The 19,821-nt window shown below is 40.3% G+C and overlaps 2 protein-coding genes across 2 annotated transcripts; both read right to left on the bottom strand.

Moving 5' to 3' along the window:
* Nucleotides 1–351: 351 nt before the first annotated feature.
* LOC111581737 (THAP domain-containing protein 5-like) lies at nt 352–4,954 on the bottom strand. The gene is made up of 5 exons (XM_023290040.3): nt 4,711–4,954; nt 2,638–2,821; nt 1,219–2,018; nt 927–1,113; nt 352–813 (listed from the first exon to the last, which is right to left on the bottom strand). The coding sequence occupies exons 1-5, from the start codon at nt 4,782–4,784 to the stop codon at nt 694–696; spliced, it is 1,365 nt and encodes a 454-aa protein (XP_023145808.1). The 5' UTR covers nt 4,785–4,954; the 3' UTR covers nt 352–693.
* A 1,257-nt stretch (nt 4,955–6,211) lies between these two features.
* ppp5c (protein phosphatase 5, catalytic subunit) lies at nt 6,212–14,883 on the bottom strand. The gene is made up of 13 exons (XM_023290036.3): nt 14,744–14,883; nt 11,693–11,934; nt 10,854–11,001; nt 10,383–10,504; nt 10,230–10,295; nt 9,964–10,062; nt 9,706–9,811; nt 9,329–9,471; nt 8,617–8,704; nt 8,483–8,523; nt 8,187–8,365; nt 8,011–8,092; nt 6,212–7,369 (listed from the first exon to the last, which is right to left on the bottom strand). Exons 1-13 carry the CDS (start codon nt 14,838–14,840, stop codon nt 7,307–7,309), a joined length of 1,476 nt encoding a protein of 491 aa, XP_023145804.2. The 5' UTR covers nt 14,841–14,883; the 3' UTR covers nt 6,212–7,306.
* Between the last annotated feature and the right edge of the window lie 4,938 nt (nt 14,884–19,821).

Raw genomic sequence — 19,821 nt, 5'->3', positions numbered from 1 at the left:
CAAGCCTATGGTGGCATTCAGTGCTGAAGTACTTAACACAATCCTTCAACAAACAATAAACCTGCTTAGGAGCCTGAACCGCGCCCTGTCGCTGAATCAAATCATCATGTAGCAGCTTGCTCAGTCTTATTCAGAAATCAGTTTAAACTTCCACAAACCAAACTTGCAGATAGTGATGTATTTACAGTTACTGGACAAAGTGTTACTGCTGTGGTGACTCATTCTTTTGTTTCAGCTTGTCAGTGAGGATCAAATTGTCCAGATCAAACTCCATCTCTGGTTGCTTAATCTGTGATTGTTGTTTTTTATAAATGTATTGATTGATGGTAACTTAACAAATGAAGCAAAGACTTAAATGGAAGTTATTTTAATGATATGTACATTATCCTAAACAAAAATATTTTAGTAAGTCAAACAAAAGTTGAAGAGGAGGTGGGATAGAGAGTGAAAACCTTATAAAACACATTCAACATCGCCCCATATTACCCACTTGTTTTTGTGCAAAGCTCCCAGCAGATGGACCAACACGCCGCCACATTTCACACACAGATTTTGTTTTGACACGAGAAAACTTTAAAAAAGAACAAAATTAGGTAGCATTTTATTTCCAATAGCATTAGCCCCAATTACTTATTTTTTGGCACAGCTGGCCGCAGACAGACACACAGATGGGATGCCACAGTCAGTCTGGCCTCACAGCTTTGCCTCTGCATCATTCAGTGGAGTATACAAGTACGCAGCGTCATCCTCTTCGTAGATGATGGCCACAGTCTCCCCAGCATCTGACACTGCTGCACTAGTCTGAATGTAAGCCTGGGGGAAGGGGGGACAACATTAAGTGAGTACAAACATAAAACGAATTTAATAACTTCAGTGAGATATTGTAAGACTACAGCTATGAATCTGAAGTTCATTCATATAAATACCCTCTCAAGCAGCTGTAGACGCTCTTCGTTCAGCAGGTTGTTTTGTCTCAGCTGACTGACAGTGTTCTCCAGTCCCAGAAGTTTCTCCAGGTGTCGGCGGTGTCGCTGCTGCAGCACTTTCACTTTTTTCTGCAGTTCAACCACAATTGCCTCCAGCTGCTCCTTACTCAAGCTGTTCTTGTGGTAGCTGTTCATGTGACAAAAAAAATGGCCAGAGACCGTAAAAATTGTAAAACAGTAAGAGAATAAATGAAGGAAAAGGGTGGCTACTAAAACAAGAATCAGTCCTCACCAGTGTTCCTCCAGCTGGCGATCTTGCTGCTCCATGTCGTCCTCATCGGACTTGCTGTCGTCTCCGTCTTCCCCCTCCGTGTCCAGTCTTTCCACAGTGAGGACCAGAGATGTGGGGGAAGGTGCCACATGTTTGGACACTATGGGTACAGTGGATGTGATGGGCTTGGAGCTCAGAGCAGATGACAGCACTGTGTCTGGGGAGAAGTTGAATTGAGTAGAAGTTTCACTGGGGAAAACATTCGGTATCGTCTCAAAGTAGGCAATAACTTGAGTTTCATGGCCTCCGTTGACATCTAGGAACTCCTTTGTGGTGAAAGTCACATCTTCAACTCCATTAGAAGCCTCAGCCTCTTCTGTGCAGCTGAGTGTGGAGTTATTTATGACCAGTCTGTGGCCTTGACTTAAAATGGCAGCAGTGATTCCATTCACAAGCTCATCTTGTCCTTCACCTGCAGGGCATTCAGACATCACCACCACCTCTGTGTTCTCTCCACTGTTACTCAGATCACCTACTGTCTGGAACAAAGTCAAAGGGAAGTTTATCCCTGTTTGGTCTGCTGATGCCAGTGTTTCCAGGTCTGTCTGGAGAGAACAGTCAGATTCTCCGACATCATTTGACTCCACCATGCTGGTTTCTCCCTGTTGCAATGGGTCAACGATCTCATACAGGTGAACGGTGTGCAACGTATTCTGCATCTCTAAGGCCACGGTCCGGTCATCTGACACAGTTATGCTTTGATTAGTGTTAGCTCTAAGACGCTTTGGCTTCTTCTCACTGTGCTCTGTGGCTTTCCGTTTCTAGACAGAAGGAGGAGCGTGTGTTTATCAAATGAAACATGACAAGCTGACAGGGTTTATAGTTAAACTTAGAGCAACTGCAACGATGCAAATGTAAAACTTTTCAAATGACAGCAGAGTTAGTCTTTGTAAATTGTAAATAATCGATTCATACATTTGCAGATGTTTCTGTATTAGCACCAAGTATTAAAAAAACATGAATTCATAAATAAATACATATTTTTATTTACATAAAAATGGTACATAAATACCACAACAATTCAGTTATATGTGAAATACAAAAAACTATAATGATTACCCTCATGAATAAACTTTACGACCCCCTCACAGCAGGTGGTTTCCTGAATAAACTTGCCACCATGACCTATTGCTGAAATGTACTCTAAATGCTTTGAATTGTGGTATAAGAGTCCCATAATTAACTGAACAGGAAAAAGTAAGCTCACATCAATAACCTACAGCACTTTGATATCCAATTTCCAAAAAGCCCTGACAAAAAATGTTTACACATTTACTTTTTCACGATTTCAGCCTTCAGTCAAAGTAATGCCAATATAATAACATATTGTACAGCCCTAAAATTCCACTCTAAGTGTGCGATGGGTTTCTTTAGTTTTACCTCAGCCTCTTGGAAGAGTGTGGGCACAGCATCGCTCTCAAGGTAACGGATTCCCCATCGCACCTTGAAGCACGAAGGTGCGAAATGTTCGTGGCAAATGTACTGGTGTCGAGAGGGAGTCCAGTTCTCACGTCCCATGTTCCTCAGCCACTGCTGCAGTCGGACCGGATCCTGCAGAGGGAACCTGGAATACAGTAAAGATTACAGACATTAGACCCCAGTAATGCTTCTGCCTTTTGAATGAAATATGATCAAATTCAACACATTACTGGAAATCAGCTGCCTAAAAGAGAACTTACATTACTCTTGTTTCAGTGATTTGACAGTAGATTCAGCACCTATAAATATAAAGAACTCCCTCCCTAAGATAAAAATCAGAGCATCACATATGATGCGATCAGATCACCGATTTCGATGCTGTCGACTCATCACATTTTGGCTTGGGCAATTACTCGGTACAGAGTCACGTTATCCAGCTCTGGCAATTTCTGAAGCTGCAGATAGTGGTGCTGTTGTCTGCACTTACATTTATATAGAAAGGTTTTTCTAATATTTTGAGTAAGATAGAGACAATACTAAGCCCTTTCCAGATAAGGCATACATAACACAGCTGGTTCAATCAATCTGATAAAGTGACATGATTTCACAACACTTAAAAGTCTGTCTGTGTTTAATGATGATCGAACTGCTACTTTACAAACACTAAAATAAAAACATCCTGACTGCTGTGGCGGAGCTCAGGATTGAACCTGAAGGCAACACCAAGTAACAACTGATTTAACTGTGGTTTAAGATTAAGAGTACACAATGTGAATTGCTCTTAGATGCAGATCCATGCTGTCAAAATGGGGGACTCATGTATAAATGAGAGTAATAAATTAAGTTACTTCTCTGTTCCATGTGTATAAATGCACACAACTCTCTCTCTTTGGAAATGCTATTATGGATCCTGATGCTACAGGTATTTCATAAATTTAGAAGAAAGACTCCAACAAAAAAACAGGAAGCAACATACTAAACTTGAGCTCCTATTAACATTCTGTCAAACCTGGATTACATTCATTGATGATGAGAATCATTAATGTGTTACAGACTCTTTCTTCATTGCAGTAAAATTGTACATTTGTCGACATTTCAGTTTGTAATAGGCAAGTTTTTGGACCAACATTGGTGCTGAAATAAGGGAAAGCCTTCATCTGATTGCTTCACACAACTGGAAGTAGGATAATTGTGGTCTGGTTCAGTTCAGACTTGTGCAGTGTTGAAAGTAATACGGAAATATTACTAGATCTAACCTAATAAGTCTGATGTTACAACTTTAACAAAAAAGTCCCCAGGGTGCTCATTAAGACATATTGTCCTCATGTTCACATTCATGGAGAAGATTGTATATCTTAAAGAGGTTTAAAACACTTTTTGAAAAGCTACTGCCACATACATGAAAGTCATGACAGGGGTAGATTCTGCAGACAACTCGGCTGTTTTAAACAGTACCAAGTTTCTATTTGTCTGGTCGCAGTGAAAACTTGATTTTAGGACTTCCATTTGTAGTTTTTAAAGATAATATTCCCAGTGATATTCCCCTGAGTGTTGTATCACCGCTGCCGTTCTGACTGTGGAGCAGCTCCAATATTAAGGTGACATCATCGTTACAGTCCGTCTTCCTGTTGCTCAATGCACTACAGCACCCATAATAAAATTTAACAGCACACTTCTTCAAACTACAACGTAAAAATCTATCTTAAAAGCGGGTTTAAATGTCGGGACCACTCAGTCGCCATAAAGACTGACATACAGCCACAAATCATGATTTTATCGAGACTGTCTCAAAGGTCAAAACACGAAGAAACAAACTAAGCAAGGCAATAACAAACAGGCGGATATTTCTTTAATATAGCGATTAATTTCAGAGTACAAACATGTTGTAAAAGTGGAGGTTGTGAAAGACTGACTCATCGAACAGGAAAAAGTTGCCTGAAGTTAGATGACGCGTCAATTACACATCTGAGCAGAGAATTTAGCTAGCGAGCGATCTGAGAACGTTTAAAAAAAAAACAAAAAACAGCAGCTTACTTGTAGAAACTTTTCCTGTCGTTGCCGTTTCCGGTATCATTCTTGCAGTTTGGGACCGAACAATATTTTGGCATCTCAGGCCGGAGTTGTCGCCGATGCCGTCTTCGTGTCCAGCTGGGTTCATAACAAGGTGAAACTCGTGCTGCCTGTGTGTGTTGTCAACTCGCGGCGCGTCGCTGACGAAGCATGATCAGCTGGAGAAACTCGTGACGTCGAATGAGTGCGACTGTCAGGCGACCAGGAAGCAGGCTCGTCATTCCCTAGAAAACTGCACTGTTTATGAAACTTCAGTAATTTATCTGTAATAGAGAATGAAATAAAGCAGCGGACATCTTCTTGGGTGGAATCAGCAAATACTTCCAGCATGGCAAATTTTCAAAAAAAAGTAAAAAAATCCTAAATCCTAGGAGCTTCAGTAGAAAGCAACTGGACTTCTCTATTAGATTCTTGAACAAGTTTTTCCTCTCATCCAAGAGGCTTCTTTAATTCTAAACTGAAGAAACTTAAGACAAGAGATGTACAGTTGCTTTCTACTACAGCTCCTAGGATTACCATGATCTAGCTGAGAATCTACATAGACATTACAAAACAAGCATATACTTTTTGGTCCTTGAATACATTTTCACGTCTTATCCAAGAGGCTTCTTTAGTTCTGACAGCTGAAGAGACCCAGGTACATACTGTCACCCCAAAATTACTTAAGTAATCGCTCATTAACCATCCAAGGCTCACATGCTTTGAGGTGCGAAATAACGCTAACAGGGACTTTGATAAATAGTCATAGACTACCTCCTGTTGCATTTGCAGTTTTACATGGCTTCTTTAAGTCCTTTTTCAATGCAGTCTGCCTTTGCTGTCCAGAATGTGGACTTTCTTCTCTTGAATAGCTGGCTCTCCCACGGCCTGTGTGTCTTATCCCAAGGGTGAACCAGTTTTTGTCTGAGTTTTGCTTGTTCTTACGTGCACCAGGACATTGTTAGAAAAAAATCCTTACAAATTTCTCTCCAGCTACATAGCAGGTGACAGTGTTGTTCCACCTGTTCTTTTCTTCAATTTGGTGTTACTGTCCACTGAGGACAATGTCCACATTCAGGACATAGAACATGGATGGCTGGAGAGGAGGGTTAAGCAAGCCACCTACATTAAACTGGAAAGCCACCTCTAAACAGAGGAATAGTTCTAAGACATCACTAAGCAGGTGCTTCATAACAGTCTTGATATCCCACCCCTGAAAGTTTCTCTACTGTTAAACTTTTAGTCATCCTTCACCTGGCAGTTTAACAGCCTTCAGTGACAACATATACCTGAGACTCACCATCACTCGGTAAGAAGTGAAGAAGCCTCTTGGGTGATAGTTGGAATGCTTTTAAGAACCAAAAGAAAATAAGTCCAGTCGCCTTCTGCTGAAGCACTTGGCATTATCTTGACCTGGAAGACAGAAATAACACAGACAAGCGCAAACTTTGTTGACATGAATAAAAATACCAACTTGTTTCTAAAATCACTGGACTGGCTTTTTTATTCAATAATTTTCTCCAAACATTACACAGAATCTTTAAATGATACAGTATATATACATACACATTAGTGTATTTGTCTAAAAAGTTGAGGGCCATTGGACAATGTAGCTGTGCGTTTCAAGACATGATTGCATTTTGGACGTTTGTGTACTGAAGAAATCCACACACAGGGTTAATAAGTCACCGGTAATCGAACATGTATTGGGGACTAGAGTGCCATCAGTGTTTGCGTTACACCAAAGCTACTGTGGAGAATAGACTGTGCAGGAGCTGCCGGGTGAGTGGCACAATGACGATCAAGGATGAAAACATGGACAGCAGCCGTATCCTCCCCAACAGGAAGCAGTGCAGCAGTGCAAAATAAATGTTACCAGCTACATGACTGAACCAGCTAAATACACCACTAATGGCAAACAGCACCTTTAAGAGTGTACCCAGAGATAACTGATCTCTTTTTTTTGGAGTGGGATCATATATGTAATCAAATTTTGTAATCCTGGAAAATAAAAAAGTAAACTGTTATACTGTAGGGTATTTTGAGAAACACTGATAGACATGCTGCTCTTGAACCAGTTTACAAAGCTCTAAACTGTCTACGCAGGCCAACGGTACAATGCTAGGTTTCAGTCAGATGCTCCTTGCAAAAACTGAACAATCATTTTCAATACAGATCTTTGGTACATACCAGATATTTGATGCCATCTGCTAAGTATATCAAATATTTAAAAACCAAGCAGCTTGAAAGAGACTCCTCTGAAATTCTCAGTGCTGGTTTCCTTACCCAGTGATGGAATACATGAGCAGGCAAATGGACAATGGAAATAGAGATTTTCCAGTTTTAACCAATAACGTAAAGAACATATCCACTTCTGGACTGGGCTGGTCTAAGTGATCTCTTCCCATCTGAACTACACCACATATTTTCTGCATACAACTAGCGGAAGTTTGTTGGGGAGAGGGATCCCTTAGGCTAAGCATGAACGAGAGCATGTCCAAGCACTAGAGGGAATGAGGTGGCAGGGATGGTTCACGTCCGATGGGAGGTCATCAGTGTCACAGACAGATTAGCGAGGCCTCTACATCATCCCCAACTGCATTAGCGTGTTGGCATATGCCATGGGCTTGACATTCGGATGAGGCTGTAAAAGGAAAATGCGAGGAAGATAAGCATTAGATCCAGCCACAAGTTTGTTAATAATATTGAAAAAAATGATAAAAAAAGAGGGGAAATGATCTTTTTTTTTTTTTAATTTTATTTTACTCCAACTACAACCTTATTCACCCAGTTTCAGCTGCCATTGGTTCAAGTACACAAAGAATCTGAACAGACTGGCAAAGAAACCCCCTGGTAACTAGCCTGAATGTATTTCTTAGCCATTGTAAAGCACCTTGAATTGCCTTGTGTATGAATTGTGCTTTACAAATAAACTTGCCTTGCCTAGCCTTGTGGTAGTATAATTGCAGAGTGACATAGACACAACAGTGGAAATACAAATGCTGGCAATGCAGGCCACTTACATAAGCTACAGCGTAGCGTCCTTATAAATTTAACACAGGAGAATATATCAAGCTTGAGGTCTAGTAGATGTCAATGTAATATTGTGCTTAGGGCTGACCACATATTCAGAATCTGTACAATTAAGCTCTTAAGTAAATCATTATCAAAACCAATGCACACAAAGACAAAAATAGGACCTGTCTAAGAATACTATAAAGTTAACACCTGATAAGAGTAACAGATGACTGATAAAAATTACAAACTACAATACAGAATACTCACCACAGCAGTGAACTGGTGAAATTCTGGCTTGAGGTCTGATCCCCTGAGGTGAATATATGCTCCTTTGTTTCCCATCTGATCACTGGGGAGGACAGAAGACACAGAACATGCGTAAATGAGAATGCAAAGCCTCGTTAACGGCTGACCTGACTCTCTGCGATAGACAATATGATTACCAGTAGTTGGGCGCTGAGAACACGGTGATGCACTTCCCTGAGTGAGTGACCTCGTAGCCCTCAGCTTTAACCTCATGACTACGCACGATGTAGTCCAGCTTGTTCTGTTCCAGGAAGCGCTCTGTCACATCTGGCCCAAACTGACAACTCACTCCTCGCTTGCTGACCGACCGGCCATTCTGCATGAGAAAGAGAGACAGAGGACAAAATAATTAATAATCCAAATACATGAACTTAAACTAGTCGATAATGTGATGGAAATAGATTTACTGCATTATAAAAAGATTGGAACTGACCTGAGGCTGTGGATCTGACCAGAGAAGGTCACACATGGGACCTGTGAAAGAGCAGCAGAGGGTGTGAAAATCCATTCTAGAAGTGTTTTCTGAATGAGTTTTACATAGATGGTGAATTTGGAGTCTGACTCTACCTGAGTCAGGAGGCTGTCTATTCCTATCAATCTTCCTGAGATCCTCCAATGTGACACCATCTTCACTGAACAGCCCTCCGTGCATTACCTGAGAAGGAGAATCATATCAGATCTGTAAGTGCAAAAGTACAAAACATGTAGCCCCTGTGAAAAGAAGATCCTTAACAACAGCAGGCATCAGTACACAAGATCTTATCAACACAAAGCATCTTCACAACACAAAACCCTTTGCAAGTGGGAGGATTAAATTAAAGGTTCTACACTTTTGCAAGTGGCTACAAAGTTTTGGTATAAACCAGTAGGGGTATATGGAGAAAAAAAAGATTTTCATAAGAATTAGCTTGTTTAATTCTAAATCAATTCAAAAATGGAAAAAATTCTTGTAATATATTTACTTTGAAATGTTATGTTGATGGAACACAGAAAGTTAGTACTTAATCACCAGTTTACAATGCAGCACCCAAACTGTGCACAACAAGCAGATACTGTAATGTAGTTCATATTTTAAAACAAACAAACAAAAAAAAAAGGTATTTGGGCAAATTTTGGATTTAATGACCTAATAATTAGCTAGACAGATAAATGAAGCACATGGTGCAGCAGAAATAGTCAAAACATACAGTTTTTTATTATGTATTTTTTAACAGAATAAAAAATAGTTTAAAAATTCACCGCACTCCTGTGTGCTGTCTTTAATGCTGGGAAAGCTTACCAGCACTTTGCTGTTGATACACTGTGCGAGAGGCAGCCACTGGAAGACCTCGCTGAAAAGCTGAAACATCTGGCCCGTGTACTTGGCTTTGACCTCCCCTTCAAATCCATACATCTGGTTCATGTTGTCCGTCTCATGGTTACCTGCAGGTAAAAAGCTTGTTATTGTGTATTGTACAATCCTGTTTAAATACTTAAATAACAAAGTCTGTAGCTTATCAGTAGGAACCACATGAAATGTGAAAACAATAATGACCCAAAAAAAAATGACATTCTGTGTTGACCTTAAAAGTTTAAGACAATAGATATATACTTAGCGTGACACATTAAAGGACATGGTCTGGCAGTAAAGCACACACACAGTGCGAGTGCTCTCACCTCTAAGCACGTGGAAGTTGTTGGGGTAGAGCAGCTTGAAGCCAAAAAGGGTAAGAATGACCTCAACGGAGAAAGAGCCACGATCCACAAAGTCACCATTGAACAGCTGAATTCTGTGGTTAAGCTCTATGACGCACAAGTTCGGGATATGAGGCATTTAGCTGCTGTGGTTTTAAACACAAAATAGTACAAACAAGGACTGCCCTCGACACACATTTACAACGTGATCTGTGGCTGTTCTGCAAAAACAATGGATACGTAAGGGTTGGTCTCTGAGGGTAAGCCGTTCAGCTTGAAGATGTTGAGGAGATCGTAGTACTGCCCATGGGTGTCACCACAAATAGTTATTTTTTCTGTCTGTGGAAAAAAGAAAGAGAACATTTTAAGTCCATTTCCCTTTGTAATGGGGAGATCATCGAGTTGGTAATCAAAGAAAATTCTCCTGTTCTGTTCTTGCGCTCATTATTTGTGAACCAATGTGATTTTTACTGCACATTACTAGGGGTTATCTGCAAAGTACTTACCTCTTTTAACTCGATTTCAACAAGACTTGGTAGTTTGGATAGAACATCTTTAACCTGCACCAAAATCTGAAAGAGCACAATAAAGTTTAATTACAGGTACAGGAAGTTCCTTTCAGTGAGTGTCGTATTTTTGACAGAAAAAAACATGATTACCTGGTAAGCACACTTTCTGTGCAGTTTGTTCTGGTCTTTGAACCAATCCATCATCTCTTTCATGAACTTCAAGGTGACCTTCCCATCTTCAAGTTTGGGGCCTACGTAGTCGTCCTCAATCGCTGCAATACAAGATCATCTTGATTTCAGTGAAGAAAATCAAAGGGCTCACACCAGCGCATATTGTTATCTTTAGCTACTTTCAATGCGACACTGTGCTTTGATCAATCCAATCACTGCAAATTTGATTATAGGACATTATACACACTACAGACAGAATATGTTGAGATAGATAGATAGATAGATAGATAGATAGATAGATAGATAGATAGATAGATAGATAGATAGATAGATAGATAGATAGATAGATAGATAGATAGATAGATAGATAGATAGATAGATAGATAGATAGATAGATAGATAGATAGATAGATGTCAAATGATCTACAAATAATCATAGAGAAAACTTACTCATGTTTTCAATGTCCAGTGAGTCAACAACAGATTTTTTTGTCTCATCACTGGCAATGGCTCTCTCAAAAGCCTTCTGCTTCACAATCTTGTTACATTCCTGATACTTCATCCTTGCATCCTTGTCATTTGGTCGGACCCTTACTACCTATCATCACAGCAGGGAAATGATATGAAAAGAAACACAGTGGTTAATCATTAACTGCCACTGAGCCAGACATAGAGACAGTGACTCACTGTAGCTGCAACGAAGAGGAGGCAAATGGTAATAAAGGCGCATTAGGGTCAAATTTCTTAATTATGGTGTGCAAAGGGTTTCTGGTGGACAAAGAATAATCGGTTCTGTGAATGGACCACATATAAACTATCCAGTCACACAAAGTTCTTCCATATACATTTCAGAGATCTATAAATAGATATAATTCTAGCTCCAACCTTTCATACTTTGTCAGGATTAACCGCCCTTTTGTTTTGTCACAACACAACTGGTCAGTTTGCTGACTAATGCTGAGCTTTAGAAGTTCTTGTTTCCACAGTCCCAGAAACAAAAAAGAACAGCCCAAACAACAATAGACACTAAATTAGCTGTAGTACGACTGCCTTCACAGTCTGTCTAATTGGCATCATGACTGGATTAAAGGATAATCCCTATTTCAGGGTGTTAAGGCAACATTAAGAACCTAATTCATGGTGACATGTAAACAGATGGAACTGTAGAGCTCTTTCTTTTGAGAAAATCAGCAGAAACAGTAAGTTATACTGTAAAATTTGCTAATGTCCTGTATGTTCTAGGTGCAGACTACGTGGCAGCTGACAGTCAAAGATGCTACATTTCTTACCGTCTCATAGTCCTTAAGTGCAGCTTTAAACTTGCCCAGTGCCATGTTGGAGGTGGCACGGCGGTAATATCCCTTTATGTAGTTTTTGTCTATCTCCAGGGCCTTCGTCGCATCCGCCAGGGCATAACCATAGCACTCTGTGCGTAGGTATGCCAGGCTTCGATTGCTGTAGTAGATGGCATTGGATGAATTGAGCTCCAAAGCCTCTGAGTAGTACTTGATAGCATTTTCATAGTCTTTCTCTGAAAAACAAATGTCACATCTTCACTGGTTAAACACTGTTCGTGATTTTATACCACGGTTGAACAATAATGCTGTGACACAAGTCAGCAGTTGATTAGTATGCTAAGTTCATTTCAGTATTCTTTGTTTCATTATGTACATAATAATACGTCAATACAGCAATATTGTGTATATGATTATTACTGGTTTTATTTACTATTTAGGGACAGTATAGGTAAGTGACAAAGTGTTCAGAAGGGGTTGGTGATACAGACATTGTAGATTTCAGTCAGCTAGTACAGGAAGAAAACTGTATCAATAAATCCATAAAAAACATTTCCGCTTTATCACAATAATAAAAATCCAAGATGACATTTAGTCTCATGTTACCATATATTCAAAATGTACAATATTTCAGATCCAGGCAACACACAGACACATACAACTTATGTGCATGGACAACTGTGTGCACTTTGCTCTGGGAAAGAGAGAATGGAAGTTATGAGACACCCTTCAATCCCATTAGTGAGCATTCTATAAGGAGACAGCCACTATTCACTCAACTGTGTAGCCTTTCATATGCAATAATGTTGATACCACAAATGCTTAGAGGCCTACGTTATTGCCATGATACATGTTATTCTTATTCCCACACTGTATATGAAACAAATTCTTGGAGACATTCACTAAAAAAAACATAGTGTTGTATACTGTATAAAGCACAATTTGAGACACATTTGAGACCTTTCATTGATTAAGAAACCATTAACAAATGAATGAAAACAGCTAACACAGATTGCACAAATCTCAGTTTGAAATTAATTTAAATGCTTGCTTCTCCACGAGTGTTTGATTGAATCCTGTTAAATATTTTGCAAATTTGTCATAAATAAAACGCTGTTTATTAACAGATCGTGGCCTTTACAAGAAGACAAACTATGTCAGGTTTTGCAATTTTTATGATATTTTCCGATAAGTAAGCAACACTACCTTCCACAATTTACTAGTTTAACATGACAATCTGTACCAGAATGAAGAAATCCATTTCATTGAGATACAAAATTGCACTACAACTGCTTGGAGTAAATATCAAATTTTATTTTAAGCAATGTACCTCAGAAAAAAACAGAGTCCTGCCAATCCTACAACAGACAGCCTTTCCCTTGCACCTGGTATGACTCATGACAGTGTCAACCCTGCTAATGATGTAGTTTCCGATTGACTAGTGTTTATCAGATCTATGAGACAGATGCGTAGGCATGCAAATTATATTTTGATGACTATCTCTATATTTCAATAATATCTCAGCACTTTTTTCCACATAAAAAGTCATGCTGTGATGTTAATCTTCGTCTGCAAAGCAACTGCTATGCGGCCTCATAAATCTTGTTCTGACTGTGCAACCGGAAAACCTGAATAACTCGAGCTAGGGCAAACTGTGGTATTACTGATATACAAGGTAACGCTTAGTTAGAACTTATTGTTGCTATACTGGGAGGCTATACTTGTTTTAAAACCAAAAATCAGCACAATTCAAATAATTCAGCACAACATCATCAAAACACCATCTCTGGTCTTAAGCAATAATAAAAGATTAAATGGTACTAATTACCCAGCTTATCGCTCAACTGGAGGTCTCTTTCTGTTAAAAGGGAGTTCTTTCTTTCCACTGTGCCAAATGTGCTTCCTCACAGGGAATCTTTGGATTCATGGGGGTTTCCATGTATAATTTACAAGGGCGTTAAATGTAATTATTAAATTAGTCTGGTCATTTGGTAATATTATATTATTTACTCTTTTCTCTGCCAGGTAAATTTGTATTTCATAATACATTGTAGGGGACCGTAATATTTAAATTATTAAGGCAAAATCACACAATAAATAATACTGTAAGGTATCAACATTAATATTTGAACTTCCTGGCTTAAATTCGCAGCGCCAATTTTATTTCTCTGCTGGAAAGCGCTTTGCTTTAAATGCTGTTGCTTTAAACGTGCTATGTAAACACCGATGACTTGCCGTTACATTCAACTGTATGAGACAAGCGCTAATGTTGACCACACAAACGCTTTGTTAACGATTTATTCGTGTTTACGTTGTTTTGAACAGGCATCTGCACAGTCACCTCTATTACTGCGGCCTGACACGCGTATTGTCACCGGCGGTGGTTAAAGCACCAGTTGAACTCTGTAACACCGGGCCTCTAAAAATCCCCAAACTACTGGGAGATTTGATCGGGTTCGCTTCAAAACATTACATTAGTAAAAACTATTTTCTCACGAAGGACTGGCAACCAAATTACAGAGGAGCACAAGCAGACAACTGCTGTTCTAAGTTACAGAGGCTCTGACTAGCCGCCGCTGCTCACTCACATCCGCCGGCTAACAGAATATTCTAGGAGTTGTAACTCACTCTCCCTTAAAACGACACGATAACCCTCTACAGAGACAAAATATAAACAGTTGAGTCTCTGCTTAACACAACACATAGCCACACAATTAAATCCCACATAAAGTGCCACATCTAAACAAGCGGGCCATGTATAGGGCACGAGTGACGGCATGAGTTACCATCGATGCTGCTGAGAGTGCGGCTAGCTAGCTAGCTAGCAGCAGCTAGCGACTGTCTCAGTTCAGCGCTGTAGTTCAATGAATGGGCTTTACAGTTAGCATGCTCTCCAAGCAATGTTAGCTTAGCTCAATGTTTGCCACCGGCTCCGGTTGAAGTAAACGGCGATACAATCATACCGCCTCTGTAATTAACGGTCACAGCGTTGTCTGTTATTAACTGCTGAAAAAAGCCATTGACTTGACAGGTGTTCCAAATTACCTTTGAAGTACTTATTCGCCTTCTCCTTGAGTAGCTCCGCATCATTACCTCCTTCCGCCATCTTCTTCTCACTGCCGTTTTCCGATACGTGCGCCATTGACTGGATTGTCGCAAAGGTCGCAAAGTCCTGTTTTTGCTCAAACTGTCATTTGCCATTTTTGAAGTTAGCCTGAAGGGATAAAGTTCTTATTCCTGGATGAACATGACGAAAATAGTCATCAGTGATAATTATTAGACTGGTAGATAAAGGGATTTATCGTTTGAAAATACACATACACTGCAGAAATAACAAACAAAAACCTCACTACAAAGACAGGACATGAAAACCATAGAATTTGAGAATTCGAGTCTTTTACAGTTCACAATCCAAATGAAACTGTGGGTAATTACTGAGTGTACCTGTGGTGAAATTTTGCTGAGGTGGAAACCACATGTTTTTGGGAGGGCTTCCATAATGACTGTAGGTGTGCATTATGTCGGCCTAACAATTTGTCTTTGGTGTCACATTAGTTTAAATAGATGTGAAGTGTGTGTGTGGATAAGTTACAACAATAGCATTTCAACATAAAGAATGAATAATATTTTCATTTGAGTTCTTTTAGTTTATTAACCAGCAGAGGTCAGTACATACATTCACTGAAATAACCATGACATACCTATAAAACTGAGCAGCATGACTGGTTGTGTTTGTAGGTACCTATTAAACTGCTGATAGAGCAAACTATTTTCATATGAGGTTAACCAGAAAAAAATAAGATAATGAGTCATGTGTCATTACCAGATCATTAGTTAAAGATTAGCTAAATGACTCACATTTTACTGTCTGGAATTGTTACTTTGAATACACAACCTGTCAACATATATGTAAGTCACTGAGCGGCAAAAAATTCCATTGAAATGAAACTTTGGCTCGTGTTGCAGAAAACTAGTTTCAGTCACAGGTCTTTTTGTTTGTCGTCCAGGTGCCCTTAGGCTCAAAGATGTTGGAGTGGAAGTTTTCTGCGTCACTGTTGTTCTCCAGCAACAACAGATGCGGCACTGAGGGGACACGGCACAGGTGCACATGGCCACAACTTTACTCACTCACACATGGCATCTGACCCACCCCGGCCCCACGTAGCTTATCTGTAAAAACAGCACGCAACCTTAAGCAGAAACACATCCAAGCTGAAGCAGTTTTCCACTGCGAGAGACTCTATAATGCCTGGAGTGAGATCCAGTGCTGTGGGTCAGTGGAGTCAGGAGAGGGACATTGGTCTCGCGTACCAAAACGTCAGCCCTTTCAGATATAGGTTTGTGGTTTTGAGTATTTAGGATTTGGTTGGTTAGGGTTAGAAGTTCAGCGGAGAAAGAGACGTTCAAGAGGAGCATGTGACACAGAGGATGCAGCCCAGTCCAGTCTGCTGCCCTGACTCACATGCAACGTCCCGCAGTGAAGAGTAAGAGGCCAAACACTTGGATGACTCACCGTGACCCCTGTCGTACACTTACTAACCTCAGAGTGTGAGTTCACTTTCTCTTAGCAAGATTAGCTATGACTCGCCTCTTTTCCTGAGCCATAACACGTCTAGTTCTGTGACGGTTTTACTAGTAGCGCTTGAGGGATGGAAAAAAAATAAAAAACCCACGACAAGATTGACTGCGAGCGAGCTGACGTTACAGCCTCAGCCCCACATGAGAGCAAACGCAGACAGTGAGTGGGAGACGGTGTGGGAGGGAGAGAGGTAGAGAAAATCTGGCTTGCTGGGAGGGAGGAGGGAAATTGCTGTCCTCTCGGGTGTACGATGCATGAGCATGGGCGTTGGAGGGGTCCTGAGAAAGTTAAAACAAACACAAATAGAGGAGCGCAGAGATATACGAGCAACTAGAGAAAGAGACAGATGAAGGTCAAGGGGAATGTGAGTGACATTCCAGGGCCGCAAGCCAGTGAATGATGAGATCTCAGAGTGAGTGGTGTATATTATTACATAGGCCTGTTCCAGACCTTCTTACTATATATTATCCTGTAGCATGTAAGACCATTTCATAGTGAGTGTTTAGAGGACCCCCTTCAGCTCTTACTCCACCCACTCAACCGTCATGACTGAGTTTGCCACTATTTTGTTGAGGCTGAAATAGCAACAGTCTCCTCTGTTCTGTCCAAATAATTCACTAATGAGTGCTTGACTTCAGGGAGTCTGTGGGGGGTCGCACTTATTTGAACCACATGTTTTTCTAGCTGGCCAGGCAAAGGACCTAAAGCCAAATTAAAGATAAATTGTGAAAAAAAAACCTCTCCAGTTCCGCCTTCCCCCCGTTTTTCTTATTTCTGTTCATCTTGCGTGTGCCTGGTTTAGACATTTGGTTTAACTGTGAGCCAGCAGTTTATCACTGATAGTCTCTTTGTCAGGAACTGTAGTGATTGCTCACATTGTACCACAGCATTACAAAGTCTTGCCTCCATGTCCCAGTGAAACCCCCCACCCCGTGATCAGAATAGCCATCAGCCGGTGTGTAAACCAACATCCCTAAGTGACACACTGCATGTTCACCAAAGTTATTTGTGGTGCAGCAGAACTAGAAGTTGGAAACTTAGTGTAATTGGAAAAAGGAACATGATGCATACCTGCCTAAATATTCTGCTGCTGCTTTACCTTTCCCCATAAAACTTCTTCTGTGTTTTTTTTTTCCTCCTGTGTTTTTTGGACTTGTAGCAGGGTGGTTAGGGTGGGGACTGGAGGAGGGTATAGAAAGCATTTGTGTTTATATTTTGCTGAGTGTTTGCTTACATTTCTTGCAGGGCTGTTTTAAGTATAAAATAAAGTGGTTATCTTCAGTGTCTACAGCAAAGTCCTGGTGAGCAGATATGATTTTATAACAATCTGTATCCGCATGAACAAAATATTAGTTTTTTACTTAAGTTCTTAAATTCTTTTCTATGCACATTTTAGACAAATATGAAGTCAATCAAAAGGCACAGCTAGCTATCAGGTAGCTCTCTGCTGAATTTAAGGTTATCTAATTACAACAAATAGCAACCCTAAATAGTAGTTAAGTTATTTTTTGTGACTGATGACGCTAAAATGCATGTTTTGCTTGCGTATTTGATAAAACAAAGACTTTTATAGAGGTGTTTTAGTTATGTCTGTTTCTATTTTGACCTTTTTTTTTGCCATGAAAATTGAAAGAAATTATTAATTCTTTCCACAAAGAAAAACTTGGTCATAAAAATGGCAATTGAAAACAGTGCAAATGGAAACTTCTTTTAATTGGTTGTTTCAAATGCATCCAGTAGACTCTGCCATCCCTCATCATTCCATCCCTTTTTATTTCAGCACTGTAACTTTTCTTTTTAAAAGCAATTTTTGGTTTTATATCATATTTGCTGGTAGAACAGACTATGAGAACATTTTTTCCAATCAAACAGGCAGTTTTGACTCATGAACTAATACAGTAAGGATAGCTTTTGGCCAGCAAAACCACCAACTCCATACCTGAGTGGAAGCCCACACACAGCCTGAATGGAATCACTTCTTTACGGCTGAAATGTGAACCAGATTATGGGAGGTTGTTTTTAATGGCTCATGCCCACTGGCCCCCTCCTGATCGACTGGCACCACAGCCTTGTAAAAGTACATTTAGAAAATGACTAAACAGATAATTAGAATAAATAAAAACAAATTGCAATGGGAAGTGAGAGCAGCCCAGATTCCTTAAAAATTAGATAAGAAAGGAGAACGATCTTGCAGTATGAACTCAGCTTTTGGCTAGAGGCCGCCGTTACATCAGTGGATATTATGATAATTGACCACTTTGTATTTCCTACTCCTTTTTAATTTTCCTTTGGTTTCTCCTATGTCTCTGTCATCACTCTGGATTTTCCTTTCCACTGTCCTCGCATGTTCATCCCAATTCTCTTCAAATAAAACTCCATTCCCCATTCACATCTAATTTTGACATCATTCCCTCATTTATATGCTTTCCGTGTATCCTTCTCTCTGTCTCTTTTTCTCATTTTGAGCAGCATGAGTGTTTGATGTGTGCTGGGCACGAGAACAAGGGATAGGATACACACCCCAAACAGGAAATGAGAAATTCAAGCAAATAGATCCATGTCTGTGCGCCTCAGAGAGAAAGACAGAAACTCGCAGAGAGGAATGCAGATAGATAGAGCAGAGCAGACGGTGCAGGATGTGAAAGAGACGCACTGAATCAAGAGGCTGTAAATGTTCAAGTTGAAAAGGTTGCTGTATGTGGGCATGAGGAGACAGAGCAGAGGAACCTCCCGAGTCGGATATTTATAGACAGTGACCACCCATGATGCATCTCTTCATCGCCCCGTGACATCAGATATCCCCCTGAACCCATCAAGAGTGATATTCACCTTACTTTTCTCAATGATATCTTTTCAATGCTCAGTCCAGCCTGTGAAGGACACCAACAGCTCACTTAGATTCAGACAAAGCAGTGTTTGTTTGCCCGTTCCACCTGGAGGGAACACCAGCTTTGTGGCAGCCTCTGGATTGCATCCGCATCCTACAGCTGTACTACTGCATGAGACAGCAGCCATCTCGCTGTTGAGCTTATAAAACAAGAAAGAACCCTGGGATTATCTATCAAAGCGACAGTGGCACATAAGTGGAGCAGTTGTGTGACCCGCTCCAGCCTTTTCATCTGACTGTGCGGTTGTTGTTTTCACGCTAGTTAACGGGAGCGACGACATGTTGTGGCGGCTAGTTTATTTAACATGGCAGGCTGTGCTCCTACTGTTTATGAGCAATGAACGATCGAGCGCAGCACATATGGTCAACCTTTCCCACAGAAAGGAACCCGCATCATAAGTGACTCAGGATGTCTGGATACACACACTCTGACCATTAGATGACTGTGGGACTTAAAAGGGAAGGAAGACTTCAATAGGGCTTCGCAAACAAGTTGGAAAGAGAGACGGGTTGTTGAGAAAATCCACCCCGGCCTCTTCTGAATTGTCTCAAATGGCGTGAATAGATGGGAACTGATGTGGTGAGACAGCAATAACAAACAAGGAAACCAGCAGACAGACAACCATGATACAAATATTCAAGGCAAACCGTAAATAA

This window comes from Amphiprion ocellaris, chromosome 7, assembly GCF_022539595.1.
Source record: "Amphiprion ocellaris isolate individual 3 ecotype Okinawa chromosome 7, ASM2253959v1, whole genome shotgun sequence".
NCBI classification, from domain to species: Eukaryota; Metazoa; Chordata; class Actinopteri; family Pomacentridae; genus Amphiprion; species Amphiprion ocellaris.
The sequence above is the reverse complement of the archived record's forward strand: the minus strand, read 5'-3'. Positions and strand labels throughout refer to the sequence as shown.